General features: G+C 47.7%; 1 protein-coding gene across 4 annotated transcripts in view; it reads left to right on the top strand.

Moving 5' to 3' along the window:
• Positions 1–18,439, top strand: part of ACAP3 (ArfGAP with coiled-coil, ankyrin repeat and PH domains 3) — a 101,129-nt gene that overhangs the window by 31,629 nt on the left and 51,061 nt on the right. For all 4 annotated transcript variants that reach the window (XM_063353592.1, XM_063353591.1, XM_063353590.1 and 1 more), the window contains exons 2-4: positions 11,340–11,397; positions 15,129–15,248; positions 16,221–16,274. In XM_063353592.1, coding sequence (XP_063209662.1) covers positions 11,340–11,397; positions 15,129–15,248; positions 16,221–16,274 — 232 coding nt within the window. The remainder of the gene's footprint in view (positions 1–11,339; positions 11,398–15,128; positions 15,249–16,220; positions 16,275–18,439) is intronic.

Here is an 18,439-nt window from a genome sequence, read left to right as displayed (position 1 = left end):
CATTACTCCTTAGAACTTACATCTCCAACACTATCCTGTATACTCTGCTCATTACCTCAGAAACCTTTGGCGAGGCTTAACTATCTCGTAACCAGTCCCATGCTATTTCCGTGAGCAAATGTAAAAAGCCGTGTAAATCCATCTCTCGTTTTGAACGGGAAGCCGTAGCAATTGCAGGATCTGGTTGTCATGGATATTGTCACCATGGAGCTGTTGCCATGGTGCTGTCTGCTCGCATTGACAGGGAGATGCAAAGTATACTTATTCTTTTGAAGAAAGGAGGAAGAACAGTGGATACTAGAGGGCACAGAAGCTTTCAGATAGGTATTTAGGGAGGTTAATAACTACTTTGTTTTAGAGTTGTGCTGACTCTGCTGTCTGTGTCACGTTCCTTATTTTTGTCTTTTGTATCCAACAAAAAGAAGTGAGACTAATGTACTTACTGTAGGGTCATCCACAGCCGTATTTCACCGTGCAATCAAAGCAGCACTTTCCTCTCTTGCAAGAAAAATCCAGAGAGTGACAACTGCTAGCCAGTTCTTGCCTTTTACCTCATCTCAATTTAAACCTCCACAAATATATTATCTTGCAGAAGACAAGGGTATGGAGGTGGAACTTAAAATCCCATCTTCCCCTGCAGGCCCCCTTCCTTGAAGGAACACGCTCACCTTATTTTAATTTCTAGAGAAAGTCTGTGCTGCTTTGGAAGGCAGTTTGGCAGCTGTTAGTGACCTTGTCAGGCTGCTGATGGCTCTGGAAGAAGGACCTGAATGAGAAATGACTTGTGTCTGTGCCAAACATCCTTGTCTCGTTAGGGGCAGAGCTAATCTCACCAAGGCAAATGCTGGTTTCACTCCATTTCAAATAGAACACAGTCAGATTCAATAAATAATAATAACTCCCCTTTGCACACCTACAGCTTCTCACTCTCTGAGCATTTTGCCGCTATTTATTAAATCCTCCAAACACTTCTGCGAGAGAGGGAAGGATTCCTTTTTCTCAGTCTTTTAAGGGCGATAATGGGGCACAGAGAGTGGAAAGTGGTCTCCCATGGATGCTGTGGCCATCGGGAATAGGATCCAGGAATTCCTGTTTCCTGTCCTTTGCCCTGGAAAGCCCGTGTTTCGTTCTGTCCCACTGAACATCACTGCAGTGACATGTAGTGTAGGGCCCTTAGCAGCCTGATTTAGGACTATATTAAGCAGAGATCTGAATGCTCCGGGTGGCTAAGTAACATTGCCTTTGATCTGAACATGCCAGTGGCTCACTTCCAAACACATTAGGGTCATGCGGCAGTCCTTTTCCTGGCCACAGAAGATGTTTTTATGGAGGAGCTGTCACTGCAAGGCATGGATTAGCTGTTTGCCTGGATTTGGCAGTCATTTCTGTTGCTGCGAGCAAAGTGGGTTTCGTGAATGCAGTTATTCCTGGTGCAAGGTGGGTTTCTAGGAATTACCCAGCCCACTCAACATGTTGATCAGGTATAGCACAAGGTATAAAAGCACTACTTGGAATGCAGTGCTCCTGTTTCGTCTATGACTCATCCACGGCAAGAGGGATTTAAAACGGAGCGAGCCTGCGTGCATCCAAGCCAGCAGCTGGAAACAGCTGGCCTGCAGGTGGGGCTTCAAGTCCAGGTTCAAGGGCTACAGCTTCTCCTCTCCAACTGGGGGAGCGTTTTATGGGCAGCAATACAGGCGGCTTGTAAGGGAGTGGTAATACCACGTAGCAGTTAGATCGCGTATGTAAGAGCCACAAATCAGCCTGAGTTAGAATTGGCACCAGTGGAGGTGGAGGGAGGCTCTCCGGAAACGTTCCTGCTCCTGCTGAGTGAAAGGGATGTTCTTCACGTTGAGTGCAATGGGAGTTGGCTTGGACCCCACGTGTCCTGCTGATACCACTTGGAGCAGGATCAGCTCACGCAGAGCAGAGCCGTGTGGCCCCAAAGAGATGTACCTCCACTTGGTGGGCACTTTTGAAAGCAAGAACCTCCGAGGTGCTTTTTACGTGCTTGGCTCTAAAAATGCAGCTTTTTTGTAGATGGTGAAGGAGGTGGCCTTTGTAGAGCAATGTGCCTTAGGGACAAATGAGCCCTTTACTTGACCAATTTAACAACCTGTAATCTGGTGACTGCAGGCAGAAAATAGCCCTGTGTTTTTCTGAGCTTCAACACTGAAAAAGTATCTTACTCTTTGTATTCTTGTGCCTCAGTTTCCCTGCCAGAAAAGTGAGGAAAACCAAATGCGCTTCCCAAGGAAAAAGAAGGGTATATTTAATTAAGTCAGCTTTGTGAGTTGCTTTGACAGCTGCAAGTGTAAGTAGCTGCTACTATAGCAGCTAATAATTTGGAATTATATTTTATGTTCTTTTGGTTCTCTTCTGCATATAGTTGCCAGAGGTAACCAAGCATTTTTAGGTAGTTTCATTGCTTTCTAATACCTCGTTTGGTGGTGTGTTTTTGCTGTACTTGCCTTCATGTAGAACACGTGTGTGTTTGTGTCAAAGGCACTCAACAAAAAATTTCAAGAAAACCATGAGCACTATTCCACCATGAACAAAATGAAATGTGAAAAATGCAGACAGGCCTCTCTGAGAAATGTCTGTTGATCACTTCATGCCTGAGCTGGTTAGTAATATGATATTGTTTAATGCTAAGGTTTATTTATCGAATACATGACTGTTCTTTGCTGTAGTCAGCTTGTCACCTGAGGATCCCTCGGAGCTTGCCAAATGTGGATTAATCACCGAATACTCACGATGTCACCGTGAAGCAAATGTTTATCAATGTAGCAATGGGGAAGTCCAGGCTAAGAGATGACTTGCATGGCAGCTAATAACAGCTTCGTTAGGCCTGCTCATTGCTCCAGTCATCATAAACCGTTTCAGCAGAGTAGAAGTAATAGGTGACTAATGATAATCTCACAAAAAAGGGGGCTTTGTGCTTGACCTGTCACAGCCAGTGCCCCTCTGTCAGGATGTCCTTTCCCCTCTGGTTTTCTCCGTGCTCCTCTACCAGCCCTGTCCTTCTAACTGCACCCCAAGCGCAGCTTATAAACCGCAGTTCTAGACACCCACACAATTACGCTCAGCCGCAGCTTGTAGTGGTGCCAACGACTTGAGTTCTGCATCAGTTTGCCGGTGGGACTGTTTTGCTTTGATCACTTTGTGGATGCGGGTGATTATTCTCTCGGCGCTTGGCTAGGACCGTCTAATGAGAGTTAGTAGAACCAAGCCACAAGAGGGGAAAGGCAGATGTGTTCTTGCCACAGACCCTGTTCTCCGATAGCAGAATAGCTTATTATTCCTGTCCCTATGGAATATAAAAATGCTTCTGGGAAGACTTTTGTCACATACAAATCATGCTTCTGAATGGCTTCTTTAAAGGACAAAGGAAAATTGACAATGTAAAACCCTCTGGACTGTAGGGAATTGCTGATTTCTCTGAGCAAGGAAACTCAAGCTTCATCTCTTTAGTTGGAAGGGCTCCGCTTTGCACTGCACAACTAGCAGATGAGGTCGTGGATTGTTTTCTCTCCCCTCATGACTGAAATAGCCCAAGGCCTGGAAAAGCATTAGCAGGAAGAGCACAGCATCAGGAAACACGGAGGGCACCCAGCCAGGACATGACTACACAGCTTTTAGCTGCCCAGCAATCGGGACATTGCTTTTTTGGGTGAAGGGATTCAATTCTCCCTTGTCAGAATCACTTGGTTTCCAAGCCAGATGCCTCCAGCTGGGCGATTGTGTGAGCCCTAAGTGCCGAGCATCCCTGCATACGCACTCCAGCTGCTGCCTCTGCCTGGGGTTTTCTCTGGGTGAGAGAAGCCACAAGTGCTGTGGAAATGGCAAGCATCTAGGTTCAGTCAGGATCATATGTGCCTCTTGCTGTGCCTGTTCATCTCACGTCTGTATTCCTTCAGGATGGAGTGCTGGAGCTCAGCAGTGCTGAGGTGGCATTACTCATCCCCATGGAGTTATTCCAGGTTCTCAGCTTGCTTGTGTAACTGAAGGGGTTTTGCCTTTTATCTCTGACACGCTGGTGGAACAGTGGGAGGATTTAAACTTGGGAATGAAATTGGCAGAGAATTTAGCCCACTGCTTGTGTTCTGCAGTAAGCAGTTGCACTGAAACCTATTATTTCTCTAGGGAAGCCTGATCAGCGTCCAGGACTCTGGAACTGCATCAGTGAGCAGGATAAGGACATTTTGAACTCCAAAAGCCCAGGAATGGACTTAGGCATGTTGTACCCTTGAAGGATGGGAAATCAGGTGTTAAATAATCTGGTATAATCTCTTTTCCCAAGCTTTCTACCTCTTTGGAGCCAATGTGCTGGGCCTGTCCTGGCTGTGTGAAGCAGGGCCTGTCAGGAGGGATCTCGGTTAACGCCGCTTTAGCTCATTACCAGCTTGTTTGCAATGTGCTGGAATAGCACAGATCATAATGAAGGGGGGAACTTGAACTGCTTCTGGTTTTGCACAGTGCTGCTCTGCTCCAACCTTCTCCCAGCCCTTAGAGAACTTACGTTGCTTTCTAAGAAGCAAAGGGCCAGAGCTGCAAAAGGAAAAATCCCTGGCCAACAAGACCAGGCGTATGGAAAAAGACACTGCAGGGTAGGAGTTAGGCATTGATTGAGGACTGAGGTCCTTTTGTCTTCCATCTTACCCAAGATGAATGCATGGCTGCACTACCCCTAACCACATCTCGGCCTCATAATTCATCTCCCCAAGGACTTCATTCGGATATAAAAGCATCATGTAACTGGAAAGGATGGATAAATGAAGCTGGAGCTCCTTTACAGTCCTGGAACTGAATAGGTCCCTGCGATCACTGTCCTTGAAATCAAATGCTTGGAACCTTTTATATCAAGTCCGTACACCAAAAATAAAGCTCAGGTTTCATGCTCTCCTAGCCATAGTCAGCTGTATTCATACCTTAGTGGTTACCAGACCCAAAATGTCTTCCTCCTCCACACAGAGTCCAAATTTATCAACTCCTTTTCTTAGGTTATGATAAAAATGGGGAGTAAATTATAGATGCTCTCTCCACCTTCTGGCAGGAAATACACCGCTAGACCGCCTTGCTACCCTAGCCTCTAGCTGATGTCTGCAGATTAAACAATGGCTGCTGTTGCTTTCCTGAAAAGAAAAGCATCCCCAGAAATCCCATCTCTCTTTTTTTAGCTGGTTATTATGTCCAGCTATCAGAAGCATGAAGAAACGAAGTGGAAAAATTGAATCTGGCAGCAAGAGTGCGATGCATGAAGGCACACGACTTCCAAATCCAGTGAACAAAAATAGCTGCAAGAGAAAAAATTTGCCTGAAAGAAGCTCTTTAATTATTCCTTTTCTTTCAAAAGCTTTGCCCCCAGCACAGCCAGGCTGCCATTCATATAGGGCAGCCATATGTGTTGCAGTAAAGCTTGAGCACTGCATTATTAGAGAGAAAGAAGCTTCTTTTTTGGCTGTGTTTTCAAAGAGCTGGTAGCAGATCGATTGTGGCCAGAGCCCTGGGCACAAGGGAGTCTGTACTTTCATTATGAGTCACCAGGATTTCATTTTCAGTCCGGCTGAGGAGTTTACATTTCTGCTTGGATTCTAGAGGCTGCTCCCAGAGGGCTGCTCAAGGAAGAGGGTGGAAGAAGTGCTGGGGGAAAGCAAGGAAAGGGCTACCCAGCACTTTCTTTTCCAGTCTGCTGGAGAAGGTTCCTGGACTGTTGTTGCTATGGCACAGAGGACAGAATTTTTCATGATGGTGCTTTCTGCTGCTGCTACAGAAAGGTGAAGTCACTTAGCTGTGCTGACACCGCAGTAACCAGCAGCCTGGTGAATCTGTGTTTCAGGACACTGAGAGAACACCCAGTCTTCTAGAAGCCACCCATTTCCTTCTGTGGTGTCTAAGCCTTTACATCTTTCTTCAACACTTGCAAGTTGATGCTTTTGAAGCTTATGAGGAGCATTCAGAGTATTGCAAAGCTTTGAAACACTCTTGTGGGTGGTGTTTGTGCTGGAGATGGCCATGATGACATCTGAGTTTTCTCTAATTAGGGAACAGATACTTGGTTATATATCCTTCTCTGGAATTAAGCCAATAGCAATTGTGTGAAACCTCCTCGTTGGCTGAGATGTGGTTCCAAGGAACACTGCAGCAGGACTGAGAAGAAATTCCTAAACACTCATAACCAATCAAATGTAATTTGCAAGCCAATGAGAAGACCGCTATTAAATACACCTACTAAAATAACCTTTTCTGAACTGTCAAAGGGGCTTTGCAGTAACATCTGTTACTGTAATTTTTGTACGGAGAGCAATTGGGAGGAAGAAGAGAGGGATGCCAAGTCAGGTGGGCACTGCAACACAGCGAGGGAACGGAGTATGACATTTCTGTTGCGCTGAAGCAGAGACCCTCATTCTCTAATGGCATCAGTCTGTGGTCTGGCGCTTCTGTTAGAGTTTGCAATGTCCCTTTTGGTTGTATGGCTTGAGCGAGCAGACAGGAAGACAGAAAGTGCAATGGATCTTTCTCTAGTAGGTGCTTGGCTGGTAGGACCTAAGCCACCGTCTGGCAGTAGCATCACAGCTTCACGTTATAGGAGTCCCTGAGTCGGGCCAGAGCTTGGAAAGACAGCGGTGGCAATGCTGTGGGCTGGACATGGATCTGTGTTAGTAATTTTCCATAATGTCCTTATTGCGTTTTCTTCTTTTCCGAGTGCCTGTGGCAGGAGAGAGAGGTATTTGTAGAAAGCAAAGGCTGGCATTATAGTGTCGTGCCAAGGCAGAGCTTGTTCTTAAGCAACAAAAGTGCAAAAAAAGAAATGGGTGCACTATACTTGGTGTTTCTCCTGTTATCACAGAAAATTATACTTTCTTGTAAACCTGCAGTGACCGGTTCCCTCCCTTTTCATAATGGAACCCAAGAGCCCTGCAACCGCAGCAAAGTCAGGCCCTGCTGGGACTCTGCATGAAAGTGTTCCTTGCTGGGGTGTTGTTACAATGAATTCCTATATGCATATGACCTACACAAAAAGACTTGCTCCCACCATGGTGGTGCAGATTTAGTCTCTCGCTATCTGCTGTTTTAGAATCATAGAATCATAGAATGGTTGAGGTTGGAAGGGACCTTACAGATCTTCTAGTCCGAACCCCCTGCCCTGGGCAGGGACACCTCCCACCAGCCCAGGTTGCTCCAAGCCCCGTCCAACCTGGCCTTGAACCCCTCCAGGGATGGGGCAGCCACAGCTTCTCTGGGCAACCTGTTCCAGGCGCTCATCACCCTCACAGCGAAGAATTTCTTCCTAATATCTCATCTAAATCTCCCCTCTTTCAGTTTGAAACCATTCCCCCTCGTCCTGTCATTACACTCCCTGATCATGAGTCCCTCGCCAGCTTTCCTGTAGGCCCCCTTCAGGTACTGGGAGGCCGCTCTAAGGTCTCTGCAGAGCCTTCTCTTCTCCAGGTTGAACAACCCCAAGTTTTGAGGAGCTGCTGATGAAAAAGGCCATTTTGAACATGCGTAGCTTCTTGCTGTCTTGCCCACTCTGTCCTGATTTCTTGCCAGCTTCCTTACAGGTACAGGAGAAGACCAGGGATCAGGTACACTCCTGAGCAGCCATACTGCAACTTCAGAGAGGGAAGGTGTAAGAAATATGCTTCATTTAAAGTGCTCAGCAGGTAGCAAACTTTTTGTAAGTACGTCTTTCTCCTTGCGTGGCAGGAAGTAGAGGAGCCAATTGTAGGCAGTAGTTGTATTTTCTTGCATCCGGTATTTTTGAATGAAAGCAGATTCCAGACTGTCTGCTAGGATATATAATGGTGATTAACAACCTAGCCTGTTTCCTCTGGATTTGATGTTCGGCTTATGTTAAGATGTAGGGAGTATTGTTTGCTGGGATGACATCAAGAGCTCTTGGATGAAGGGAGTAGAGACCCGTCCTTTCCTCACACAGCACTGGCAGCGTTTCGGTGCTTCTCTCTGCTCACAGAGCTGAAGGACATCACAGCTTATTTAGGAACAGCAGATCTACCCCTTTTTCTCCTTCAGACTCCCTTATTAAAAGAAACCAGGTAAGGAAAGGGCAGCAGTGCGGTCATAAGTGGCCTGTAAATGCTCAGCATCCCCCTTCTGCCCTCCCTGGCTGGGAGCAGCCTGGTCAAACCACAGGCTAGAAGGGATTTTTAATGGAAAAGGGGCATCGATGGAGGAGACAGTCCTCTGTTTGTAAGTAATATCATCTGGGAACAAGAGAGCAGTGGAAGGGGAGGATAGTGGTCTCTGAAGGAGAGTTACAGCTGTTACATCACAGTTCTTGAATATGCAGCCAATTGAGATTCAACAAGCAGTTATTAGACCTACAATCTTTGAGGCCGCTCAGATTCAGGGCTTTCTCTAACTCCCCTGAAGCAGCGATGGGCTGTTTAGGACTGGGTCCCCAGCCAGCAATACCGGACAGCATCTGCAAGGTGGAGATGGGACCAGCGCGTGGAGGCTCCGGCGTGGAGCCAGCTTTGCCTGGGGCTGAGGCAGCGTCCCTCAGCACGTGAGGAACCGGGTGATTCAAACCTCCTGTAGCACACAGGTAACAGGTGACCACAACCAGCAACGCATCAGGTTGCATGGCTGGGAACTCCCAGCGAGCACCTCCAGGCAATAAAAAAGTTCTTGCAAACGTTTTTTGAGGGTTTAGTGCTGATACAAGGAGGATATGGTCCCAGGATATACTCCTGGTCTGCGAGTACCTGTGTGGATGTCAGTAAAAACATCTGAAGTCTCAAGGCAGCAGAAAGGACCTTCCTCTCACAAGTCAGCAAGTCGCGGGCAAAGGAAGGATTAACCTTTTTATACTGATGTTTTAAAAGAGGCCCCAGGACGCACAGGGCATTTCTGCGCTAAGTGCTGTGCAGCCCTGAGAAGAAATAATCCCTGCCCCAGAGACCTCGTACTCCTGGGTGCTCCTTTCCCAAAGCAACTTCATCACTTCTAAGTGTTTCCCACCTGCTACTGGGTGGGATAAGGCAGCCAAAAGGGACTGGAGATTTCCAAACTGCCTAGGACTTGGAAAACCAACTTCCTAGGGGAAATTCTCTTTAAAAAGACACTAGGGAGAGAAGACCTAATTCTCAATGTGAATCTTAATCTGAACCGAGATGTAAAAGCTGCTTTATTGAACATTGTCAAGGACAAAGTGACCAGGTGGCCCAACAGGGAAAACGTAGTTGACTTCCATTGCCTCCAGCAAAGTCGACAGAGAAGACTGAGGGTCTGCTGGGGAAGGGTGCTCAGCTGTCGCTCTCCGTTGCTGGTTCTTCAGGTGATGCCCGATGTATTGTTTAGCTTTTCCAGCCTTCCAGTTTGCAGGGTGGTGTGTCAATGTCTCCTAGCTCTCCTACCAACTCCAACTTCTTGGGATTCAGCAGTGTCAGAAGGGGCTGTTACTAGTCACGCGACACAGTATAGAGCTGTGGAAAGGCCAGGCCTGGCGTGCAGGGAGGGGAGTTCCCACGGTCATATGACATTGCCTGGCCTCTGCTGTCATTAATCAAAGAGCGGTCATACAACATCACCTGGCCTCGGTTGTCATTAGTCAAAGAGCTACCACACAGGATGCCCCAGTCAGCTGGCTGCTCACAGCCCACACCAGGCTTTGGAGGGCGCGCACGATGGGTAGAAAAGCTGCTCTCTCCTGCAGCGTGTGTCGGAAGCCGCTGAAGATCTCCTGGAGAGACCTGACAACGCTGGGTCTTCTGTTTGACTGCAGTACGGTGTGAGGACAGACTCTCTCCTCTTTGCTCCACCCGGACTATAGCAAATGTTGGCTGTCTCGTAGCTTACAGATGGGGACCGCACGCACCCGTGTAAGGTATTATACATATTTCCCACTGAAGAATGCTTAGAAGAGATGTTACTGAGCGTGCTGTGCTACTCTGGGTATGCGTAATCGTTTAAGGTACCATGCTGTTGGCCTAAACCCTTCCTCAGCTTGGCGGAAGTTTAGGGTTAGAACGCAGCTTTGTAATCTTTTGGGCTTTCTTCTTCAACTTATCGTTCCATCTTTTAGAAGCATGTCCCCTAGTGAAGACAGTCACTATCTTCGTCATTCACTAATGCACTGAAGACACCGAGAGCCTCAAGAGGCACAGAGTTACTACATACTCTAATGGTTCTTTCAGGACTTTTGCCGTTCCCTTTGGTTTGTGGGTGTCCTGTTCTTCTACTGAGATAGCAGTATTGATTCATGTGGCTCTAAGTCACATCCCTCCCCTGCTGTTCTTTCAGCTGGCACATGTTGAGTGCTGGATTTTTTATGGCCTGAGTGTAATATTTCAGGAACTAACCTTTTAAATTACAAGCCCACAACCTTAAGCAGCTCCTTGCAGTGAAATATGGATTGCGTATCCTTGGTGCGTAAGGGTGGCGTGAGGCTTACCACATTTCCAGGTGTGTGGTTAAAGAAACAACCGTCCGAGTACAGACATCATGGAGCAGCGCGCCGCTCTGGAAGGGAATGCTCTCGGGTTTGCAGTGCTTACTGATGGACTCTGGCCTCACAAACAGTCACTTCATACCACATACCTCAGTCCGGGAATGCCTCTTGCAAATGGCTGAGGTCATGTTAATGTTTCGCTTTGTGAGGGAGGCCCAGTGACCTTTGCAGCTGGATTGTAGTAGCCTCTTACTGTCACATCTGTCCAGTGACGTGGAAAGAAAACAGATATGATAATCATGGAGCAGATTTATCTGTATGCAAGCAAAGCCCCACGTGCGTGAAAGAGACTTGTGGCGTTCAACGACAAAAGCACCGAGATGTGTTTCTGCTTGAGTGATGGTTCCTAAGGTTCAAAGGACAGAATTCGCCATGTGGCTGCACTTCAGGCACAGTTATAGCCTAGAAAGTGGGTTTTGGTGGTGCTGCAATTTGTGCCTGATGTGAATGGATGGCTGGGGTATAACGATGGTTATTTCTGAGTCACTTGGCATTACTACCAATTAACAGCATTGCCTGCAGAATCAGAACAAGGCCACGATGTGAGTTTGCCGTGTATGACTACCACAGCACACCTGAATTTCTCCATGACGCTGACAGGAGATAGCATAACCTCCATCTCTTTTCGCAGCCCTGTGGAATTCATTCCTGATGAGGTGTGATCCTTCTCCTGAGTAAGTCAATCCCGAGCTTATGTAGCAGCAGGAAACTCCAAAGTGGGAAGCGTGAATCCCTCCTCCCGTCCACCACCAGCACACATACCTTCATCCCTCTGATCTGTACTCTTATGTGACTTCCTGGTTTCTTTCGCAATCATCATAAGCAATCAATTAATTAATTCTTTTTGCTGTTGTCATTGCAGGGCAACCATTGATGAAGTGGAAACAGATGTGGTGGAGATAGAAGCGAAGCTTGACAAGGTAAGATGGGGCAGCTCAGCGCATTGGTTTGAAGAGGGACTGATGAGTTCCTGCGTAGGAGTATGGCCCCACCAGTCTCCTCTAAAAAGTGAGCCCATCTCAGGCCGTCAGGAAACTAATGTAAAATACACTGGGCTTGTCAACAGGACCATGTCTCCCTCTACTGACAGGTACCTGTCAAGGCTCCTTTGTGACTTCCAAGTGAGAACAAGAGGTCCAGACTTGGGCTCCTAATGCTGAATGATGGCCTTCTTGTTCTGGTCCTGGATCTCATGGGGACTGACACTGCTTCTCCTGCTGTGGCAAGTTATTTCGGTGCTGTCTGTTCCCCCTCTCCACCATCTTGCTTGTGATATTAACCCGTGTGGGGTGGGAGCCGTTACACGTCCACATGGCACAGGCACCACTGGCTCAGCTCAGGGCTGTAAGGAGACACTTGCAGGTAAACGCAGGGCCAGGCTCAGACTGATGGTGGTGGTTTCTGTCTGATGTTCAGCCAGGCTATGTGCCACAGCTGTAATCGGACGCTGGAAGTATCCTCTCAGGGACGAGTTTGGCCATTTTGCATTTATGCCGGTGATTCTTTACATCCAGTTGGTGGTTTGGATCTAAGACAGAGGCTCTATGATGGAAGGCGGCTTTTCCACCCCCACTCCTCCTGATGTCTGAGACATCAGCCAAGTTGTTTCTAAGTGAGAACAGGGAGAAATGAAGGCGAGGAGCCAGAATAGCTGTTGGCTTTTTATCTGTGAGATTTCCCAAAGCTAGCAAGGGATAAAACTCCTCTGTCCGATGAAGAAATGGGCTTTGTTGAAGTCACAAGCCCTAGGCAAAGCTGTGTCCTATAAAACCTATTTGCTACTCAAGCTGCTTGAAATGGTTATCTGCACAGGCTAACTAGTCTCACTGGTGAAAGCTGCAAAGGGATTTAGGTCATCTGTTTTCCTCTGTGGAAGAGGGTAAGGCTCTAAAGACAAAACATGGGGCAAAATTTGCTCTGATTGTACCACTACTGCTGTCAGTGCCCCCTGTAGTTAGATGAGAGCAGGCTGGAAGTACAAGAGCTGTTCAGGGCTCTCAGCTTTTTATTGTTCAGTGCTTTGGTGCAAATTGATTTGAGCTCCTTCGGGTGAGGACTGCATTAAAGCAGTGGGTTTATGCGATTTTGGTGTTCCCCTGACAGCCGTTATGGGGTGATATTCTGGTAGTGCAGAGTGGAGGGATATTTAATTCTGTTTGCGTGCATCGTTTCCCCTATTTGCTGCAGAGATGCCAGTCATGCAAAATGCTGGCTCAGTCACTGTCAGCAACAGCCTTATCAGGCCTGGGTCCAGGGCAAGCGAGGCTGGAGTTTGCATCTGAAGAGCCACTGAAGTTCAAATTAGTTTCTCTGAGAGTAACTTTGGACAAGATTCAGTCACCCCCATTCCTGATACATCAGCCTCGGATGGCCCAGCTGCTCTCCCATGTACCGGCTGGGTGGATGCCCAGGGCAGCCTTTCTGGGGCTTGGTGTAAATGTTGTTCAGCGGTACCCAACTAGCTGGCATGACGAGTTCTTTAAGAGCAGCAAGCTGCCAAGGACTGACTCTGTTTCTCTGCCTTTTACTGTGCCCCTGAGCACTGAGTTTAAATGATTAGCATTTTAACACCTGTTTAAAATGGAGGTAAAGGGCTGTGTACATGATTCATCTGAGGGAACACCAGAGATTTGGGCTGTTTCAAAGAGATTTCCTTCATTCTGTCCTGTGCTCCGTCTGCAAAGCCATCATTGCTCCCCTTGGGAGTGTGCTTGTGCTGAATGACCTTCAGCTACTAGTAAGACAGCCTTGTCCACAAGTGTTTGCACAGAGGTACGCTAGAAACCGCCACGTTGCAGAATAGGCTGGATTTCCTTTCCAGAGGATCTGTCCAAACTCCTAGTGAACGTCTGGGCTCCAGATGTGACAGGAACTGCATCTGTTTGCGTTTCTTCTCTGGGCTTGGGATAGTACAAGTCTGCTAGCATCCAATGCTGGTCTGTCAAATTGCGTGGACAGGAGAGGATATGAGTGTGAAAGAATGAAAACTGTATATACTATGTATACACAGATATACCACGTGTGACTGTATATATATTTATACATTCAGATATACTCAGATATATTTTTACAGAGTTACAGACAGAGGCAAGCAGGCTTGTTCTGCAATGCATGCATATAGATTAGACCCCAAAACCTTGTGGCTGCATAAATACAACAAGCCCCAAGCCCCAAAGCAGCACAGCGCGCTTCAGTGGGGCTTTGACATCAAGCCAAACTTGAGAGCGGCTCATTCCCAGCCTGTAGTTGAGGCTGGTTGACGGGGAGAGGTTTCTAAAGCAATTTTTCATTAGTAAGATTCTTATCCCTGAAAAACTCCTAGATTTTAAGAATGGAAAACTTCCGTTCCAAGTGTTATTCGTTATCGGCAGCTGAAGTTTTTTACTTAATTAAAAAGCCTAGAACAGTGATGATTTAAAAGCAAACAAACAATTTATAAATTGTGCTCAGTGTCCAGCCGTTACTGTTGCAAATCTCTTGGGCCTTTGGTTTATGGATTTATCTGAAGTTGTTTAATGTAACCTTTTACAAGAAGCTTTGGCTGAAAGGAGATAGGCTAATGGCCAGGAATTCTGGCTAAGCTAATGCTCCAGTCTTTGCAGCCACTTCCAGGCATGCTAAGGCAGTTTGCTGGGGCTAGGAAGTCTGGGAATGTTCCCTGCAGCTGTTAAATTATCAGAAGTTAATAAAGGCTGTCTGGAGATGTATACCAAGCTCATTCCAAAGCAAGGAAGCCCCCCCATTTTGCTGCAAGTTCCAGGTAACTTCACTGGTAACTTCACTCTGACAAGGCCGGTGATGAGAACCGGAGCGTGTGTAGCATGCTTAGAGTTGTTAACATTTCTCCGAATAAAGCTCCTCTCAGGTCCATCAGAGAGACTATACTAAGTCACAGGCAGTCCAGAGAGAAGGGCTGTCATCCCTCACTGTGCACCAGCAGATTTTCCTTGGGCTGCGAAATTGTGGGAATTGGTTCATAGTTGTCTACAGTCTTGATGGTTTAACCTGTGTGTGAGGAAACATAGATTTTAACTGGCTGCACACAAAAGACATGGCCTAAGAGGTCCTGGTCAGTTGGTTTAAGGAAAATGTGATACAAAAACATGCAGCTGCTGAATGCTGGCTCCTTCATTCCAAGGGAACAGCAAGACAAGTCTCCACAAGTACAGAGGACAGCCAGCTGGGCTCAGAGACCCGACAATCCCAAAGAGCAGCAGACTCCCAGCAGGGAGGTTCTAGATGTCTTATCACTTCCACCCAGCACCAAGGAGTCTCACCTCTCCCCAGCCAGTCTGCATGATCAGGTTCCTTTTATTGCCGTCCTGATGCCTCAGGATAGAATGAACAGTAGAAATCCGCTGGTAAAAATGGGCTGCCCTGATTCATTTGTCCTCAGGGCATAGCCTGGAACTGTTCTTCTTAAGTGACAAGTGAAATGTTGGCAGCATGACATACCCTGAGAAGTGTCATTTGCATCCCTGTTTCTGCCACGTGCGGTAAGGGTCGATAGCGTAGGCACACCAGGAGCGTGGATGGCATCCTGTTCTAAAGGTCCTGGGCTGTGGTGTCGGTGCAGATTGAAAGCAGCCTGGTTGCGATTCGGTTTGATGTCCCCAGCCGCCTGTCCGCTCACACCGCTCTCCTTGTGCAGCTGGTGAAGCTCTGCAGTGGGATGATTGAAGCGGGCAAAGCCTACATCACCACCAACAAGCACTTTGTCAGCGGGGTCCGGGACTTGTCACAGCAGTGCAAGAAGGATGAAATGATTTCGGTAAGTCATCCTGTGGGATGGAGCATGGGACACGGTGGGATGGAGGGCCATGAAGAAGCTCAGAGGGCTGGAGCACCACTGCTGTGAGGACAGGCTGAGAGAGTTGGGGGTGTTCAGCCCAGAGAAGAGAAGGCTCTGCAGAGACTTTATAGCGGCCTTCCAGTCCCTAAAGGGGCTGCAGGAAATCTGGGGAGAGACTTGTGATCAGGGAGTGTAATGACAGGGTGAGGCGTAACGGTTCCAAACTGAAGGAGGGGAGATTTAGATTGGACATTAGGAAGAAATTCTTCACTGTGAGGGTGATGAGCGCCTGGAACAGGTTGCCCAGGGAGGTTGTGGCTGCCCCATCCCTGGAGGGGTTCAAGGCCAGGTTGGACGGGGCTTGGAGCAACCTGGGCTGGTGGGAGGTGTCCCTGCCCAGGGCAGGGGGTTGGGACTAGAAGATCTTTAAGGTCCCTTCCAACCTGAACTATTCTATGATTCTATGGGACACAGTGAGGGCTGGGGAGCGTTAAGCTTCCTGATGCTGTGCATGGACTGTATGTTCAAGACCCTTATGCTGTTTAAGTAGCCATTTAGTGTGAGATTTTATTTTTGGAGGAATGTAGAGATGATCTGATAAGGCAGTGCTGAAAGATCAGAGTGAGATTCATCATTTGCAGGGAGCTCTGGACTTTTAAGAAGCCGCAGTGCTGGCAAGGTTGTTGGAATCTAGGTCAGTAAGCATCAGCTACTTGGGAAACACGGGTAGCCAGCCTGCACGAGCGACAACTGACATCTTGATTTCAGCACTAAACTGGAAAGGACGGGGAGCCTATGGCTTCAATGTCATACATTTTTGAAACACCTTCTTGCCAAATGGCAGGGTGTCTCTTCAGTGGCTTAATGAGAGTCTCTCCCAGCCGTTGAACCCCTGGGGATGAAGGGCAGCTGCTTCTATTCACTGCCAGTTCTCTTTACCCTTTTTTGCAGGAGTGCCTCGACAAATTTGGAGACAGTCTGCAGGAAATGATTAACTATCACATGGTAAGATGCCACTTCTTCTTGTCTTTTTGTGTGCTGATGGCAACATCTTTCTCGAGGCACTGGTTAATGGTTTCTTGTGCTTGGCTTACTGGACACTGCCCAAAGATGGGGTCCATGAAGGGAGTGTCTTGCAGGTTCCAGTCCCCACACCCTGCCTAGCCAAGAGAGCAGCAAAGGACTGTGAGTTAATGTTGCCTCTTGCAATAATGTTGAGTTGGGTGAGCAGTGAGTGTGTTCTCACAATGGTCGGTCCTGATGCATCACGTACACTAGGAGATGGGATTTCCACAGGCTTGCAGAGGAGGTACCACATAGTGAAAGGGTATGTGCTGTTGCATGGGTGCCTTTTGGCTCATTTCAGATCAAAGATGTACAATTAAGTATGTAGAAGGGTGAGGTGAGAGACCCCTTAGTCAAAGGAAGGGGAGAGATCACAAAGGTCCTGCACTGCAGATGCCTTGTTCTTCTGTTTGGATCGCACAGGATTTTGTAGTGAGGATGGACAGGGTCCTGAGGAGCTCTGACGACAGCTTGCATGACGCCTCATGACGACAGCTTGTTACCAGCTTGCATGTGTAACCTTGTTGCTGTGGATTTGGAGTATGTTCTGAAGCTGGGCATTCAAATTCATGACATCATTAGGGCACCGTCAGGGCTCTGAATGGATCAAACTGAAGCGAGTTGCGTGCAGCTCTGTGTTTAAGGATAACACAGGACATATTAATGCTACACTGAGATGAAAGGAAGGAAATGCCCAGACAATGGCTATTCTCCTGAGCTGACTGTGTCTCACTAACAGAGCCCAAGGGGTTAGAATCTGCCCTTTCTCCATCCCAAACATCCAGCCAGAGCATCTGTAAACCCCATAGAAGAGGAAGGTCCTTCATGTGTGGTGGCTCCATGCCAGACCCACAATTTTAAGTCTGTAACTCAGCAGGAGCTTAAAGCACAAGTGCTTTAAAGTGAAGGAAGCTTCAGGGTGTCAGCGCTGGACTGACCCACTTTTATACCACGATGCCCCTGTCAGAGTACATTAGGCACGATGCTTGCTTTTGGGATGCAAGTTAATCACATGCAGCTGGAGAAGAAGCTGCATCAAGTCTATTTAATTATTTCATGAAGGAGATGGGAAGACTGTTCCCTAGTAAAATAGGACATGGAAAAGAGGTACTGCACATGCAGCTCTCCTAGGACTGTTAGTATTTGGGAACAGTCAAACAGCTGTACAGCAATGCTGTTGGTGGGAAGACTGTGAATAAACCAGTGTGAGCATCAGAGAAAATCAAACCCTGATTTTCTGATGCTGCTCAAATTCTCTCTGAAAATGTAAGGCCTTTCTGCCAAGGAGCATATGAACCCCTGAGAAGCTACCCCTTCGTTCCAGGGATCACATCCCAGCTGCGCTGATAGGGGCTGGGCTGAGGAGTGCGTGCAGCCCAGCCATGAGGAAGCAGTTCCAGCCAGAAACCTCTGGATGCAGAATGCTGTCTGCAAGCTCCGCTACGCCAGCTGTGCAGCTTCCCCTGGATCCCTGGTCTCTGCCAAAAGTGCCACTTCTGGGATTGCTCTTGCCTCAGCCAACTAATAAGCAGAAGGACCCTTCCCAGAGCTGTCAAATCCCCAGCTGATGTGGTATAACCCTTCCCATGCACCCCACCCTGTCCAGCAGGGGCGAGCTCCCCGCTACGTGTGACTCAGGGCTTGTAAAAGGCAATATTTCCCTACCACCAGCTGCATGCACAAGGGGAAACGTGCTTAAATCCTCCCTTTCCCCGCAGTCTTTGGGGAGCACCCTCCTCCCTTGGTGCATGGCAGGGTGAGTCCCTCTCCAGGAAATGGCTTTGGAATAACTGCTGTATCTCGAGCCCTCTCTGGCGGCTGTTCAATTAGCTGAGTTATTTTTAGTGCCTTCTGCTGTCTCCTTTGTGTGTGCCTGTGTGCATGTGTGTGTGTATGTGTATCTTGGCTCATCCACGTCTAGGATCTCAGCTACGAAACAGTTGTCAGTGCTCACTCTAGGAATGTGGCCAGGACAGTATGTACAACTGGAACAAGTTACAAAGAAGGGTAAATATCCCCAAAAAATCGGTTGGAAAAGCTTGCTTTATAATTTTATTGCTAGAGCACAGGGCCTGGCAATGTCCTGATTCTAGTTCAGCAAAATC

Source organism: Chroicocephalus ridibundus, chromosome 16, assembly GCF_963924245.1.
Source record: "Chroicocephalus ridibundus chromosome 16, bChrRid1.1, whole genome shotgun sequence".
NCBI lineage: Eukaryota > Metazoa > Chordata > Aves > Charadriiformes > Laridae > Chroicocephalus > Chroicocephalus ridibundus.
This window is presented reverse-complemented; position numbering and strand designations above follow the sequence as displayed.